General features: G+C 39.8%; 1 protein-coding gene across 1 annotated transcript; it reads left to right on the forward strand.

Annotated features, from left to right (window-relative positions):
- The first annotated feature begins 1,271 nt into the window (after window positions 1-1,271).
- LOC117074405 (nuclear cap-binding protein subunit 2-like) lies at window positions 1,272-1,756 on the forward strand. The gene has a single exon (XM_033195808.1). The coding sequence runs from the start codon at window positions 1,290-1,292 to the stop codon at window positions 1,599-1,601; it is 312 nt and encodes a 103-aa protein (XP_033051699.1). The 5' UTR covers window positions 1,272-1,289; the 3' UTR covers window positions 1,602-1,756.
- Window positions 1,757-2,688: the final 932 nt, after the last annotated feature.

A 2,688-nucleotide genomic window follows, 5' to 3' on the forward strand; every position in this document is an offset into this window, starting at 1 on the left:
ATATGCTGGGAAACAGATCTGCATAACTGAGTGGTGTCTGGCTGCATTTCCAATGGTTCATATTCTAGAGAAGGCTGCAGCAGTATACAAACCTAACTTCATTTAAAGCTCATAGTTTTGGTATGGTAGATAATAAAGGACCCCATAGAGTTGGGTGTCCAGAAGAACATTCCAAACCCTCATTCAAGGGCTCAAACTTGGACAATGGCCATACATGGTTTCCCTTTTTAAAACTTGTTTTTGTTGTTGTTAATTGTTAAGCCCTGGGTATTCTGTGAGAAACTTAATCCATCTGTTTCTGATTCTTTCACACTTAACTTATTGAAACCTTTGTAAGAGCTTTTGGATAGTGAACCATCTCTCAGAACCATTTCCATAAGGCTTTTAAGCCTGTTTACTCTGAAGTAGGAAGTTGCTATTTTGCCAAAAGAACATGAATCTTGGGCCTGAGGACTCTACTACTGGACATTCTGCCAATCTCATGGGCTTCCAACCTGGCCAAAGTGTCTCCCCATTCTGAATTGGAGGCTGCGGAGCTTCCCCCAGTTTATTGATAGAACAGACTCAATTTTCTCCATCCTCATAGCATCTATGAGATTATGAGATTGATCAGCTTCTTGGTACCTTCAGCTTTCATAAAGTATGGAAGTAGGTGAGCTCAGCATGCAATTTTCAAAATGTTCATTTCCAAATAAGATTTCTTCAAACAAGGTAACTCATAAGAACACGTGGATACTCATTTAGAGGGCAGCTGCCTTTCCAAGTTCCCCTGGCCCGTGATGTCAGGAACCACTTTTTACTTACCTTTGAATCTGCAGTATTTATTTCAGGGTTCAGCATAAGATAAATGCACAGGAAATGTGTGTTGATTGTCTACTGTCTAAGGGGTCAGTGTGTGAAAACAAAAACCACAGAAGTTCTCCTCAACCAAACTAAACTAAATTTAAAAATATTCTTAAGGAACTATTAGCAGTATAGATATTAAAACATGTATTAGTTCTTGGAGACAAGTTTTCCCTCTACTGTATAAAGACAAATTTAGTGCTTTAATAAAAAGAATGTCAAGCTTACCAGAATCCAAAGTGGTTTAATTTCCATGAGGGAGACTGGCTTGACTTGGAAAATATAACTGTTTTTCATATGGAAAGTGAAAAACTAGTGACTGTATTGGTTCATGGCCACCAGTCTTAAGTCTTTTGTCATAATAGTTTTGATGAGCGTAGTCAGAATTTCCAGTGGAATTTGAGAGTTTGAAATATTAATGCCATCTTCGTCCGCTTCTCTGCGCTATGTCGGGTGGCCTCCTGAAGGAGCTGCGCAGCGACTCCTACGTGGAGCTGAGCCAGTACCGGGACCAGCACTTCCGGGGTGACAATGAAGAACAAGAAAAATTACTGAAGAAAAGCTATGCCGAAAATGCCATGCGGTACATAAATGGAACACGTCTGGATGACCGGATCATTCGCACAGACTGGGACTCAGGCTTTAAGGAGGGCAGGCAGTACGGCCGTGGGCGATCTGGGGGCCAGGTTCGGGATGAGTATCGGCAGGACTATGACGCTGGAAGAGGCGGCTATGGAAAACTGGCCCAGAACCAGTGAGTGATGAGAGCTGTCAGTGACCAGCACTCGTTTGGCTTGTTAAATTGATTGAAGAACATCACTGAAAGTCTGCAAACGAGCCCATTTTTACCAAGCTTTGATCAATGTCTTTACTGAACTAGAAGCCTCTGAAAGTTATTAAAGGACAGAATCCAAAAAAAAAAGAAATATTAATGCCTCTGATCTGAGGGAGGAAAAACCCTGAGCAAAGTGGAATCAGGCAGGAGTTATGGACACAGGCAGCAGATAGAGGTTTTGTCACCAGAAGACTGAGTTTGACGATAATGGTGAAGGCTTATTAAGCACTCACCAGCTGCCAGACACTGTTCTAAGTGTCTAATTGGCATTATTTTATTTAATTCTCATAACAATAACAACTCAATGAGGTAGGAACTATTATTCTTTCTGTTTACTAATGAGGAAACTAAGGCACAGAGATGTTATCACTTGCCTAAAGTCATAGAGCAGAGGATGGACTTGATCCCAAGTAGTAGAACTCCAGTCTCAGTGCTCTTAATCTCTGCCTAGTAACAACACTGCTCATCAGCTATGCAATTTTGAGAAGGGCATTTTGGACCCTTGACTCTGGGTACTCAGGACCATGATTGGAATAATAATAATAATAGCTTTGCCTTGTCTTCAGCACAGGATAATTCTGTGGACCATTTCACGTAATGAATATGAAAACATTTGTATTAAAGCCCGAGACATCCAATACTTACCTATTTATCTGAACAAGTGCCTGGCTCAGAGTAATGGTTTAACAAATATTTTTTGAATAATGGAATGAAGAAGAATAGATTTATAATAAAGCAGAACTCACTTTTTCTCCAAATCTGCTATGTATTTATTCACACAGGCTCTTTTAACATGCCATAATTCTTGCAGGTAAATGTAAATCTTATACTTGATATAAACATGGTATAGACCAAACACCTCCCAATGATCACCTGCAATTTAGGTGCTGCATTTCAGGGTCTTTCTTCCTTGGAATCATCTTATTTAATAATGAATATCAGGTAAGGTGGCAAGCTTTATCATTCAAAAATTTAGATAAATATCTATGATGTATCCTGTTCCATCCTTG

This window comes from Trachypithecus francoisi, unplaced genomic scaffold (assembly GCF_009764315.1).
Source record: "Trachypithecus francoisi isolate TF-2019V2 unplaced genomic scaffold, Tfra_2.0 Lachesis_group5, whole genome shotgun sequence".
Classification (NCBI taxonomy): domain Eukaryota; kingdom Metazoa; phylum Chordata; class Mammalia; order Primates; family Cercopithecidae; genus Trachypithecus; species Trachypithecus francoisi.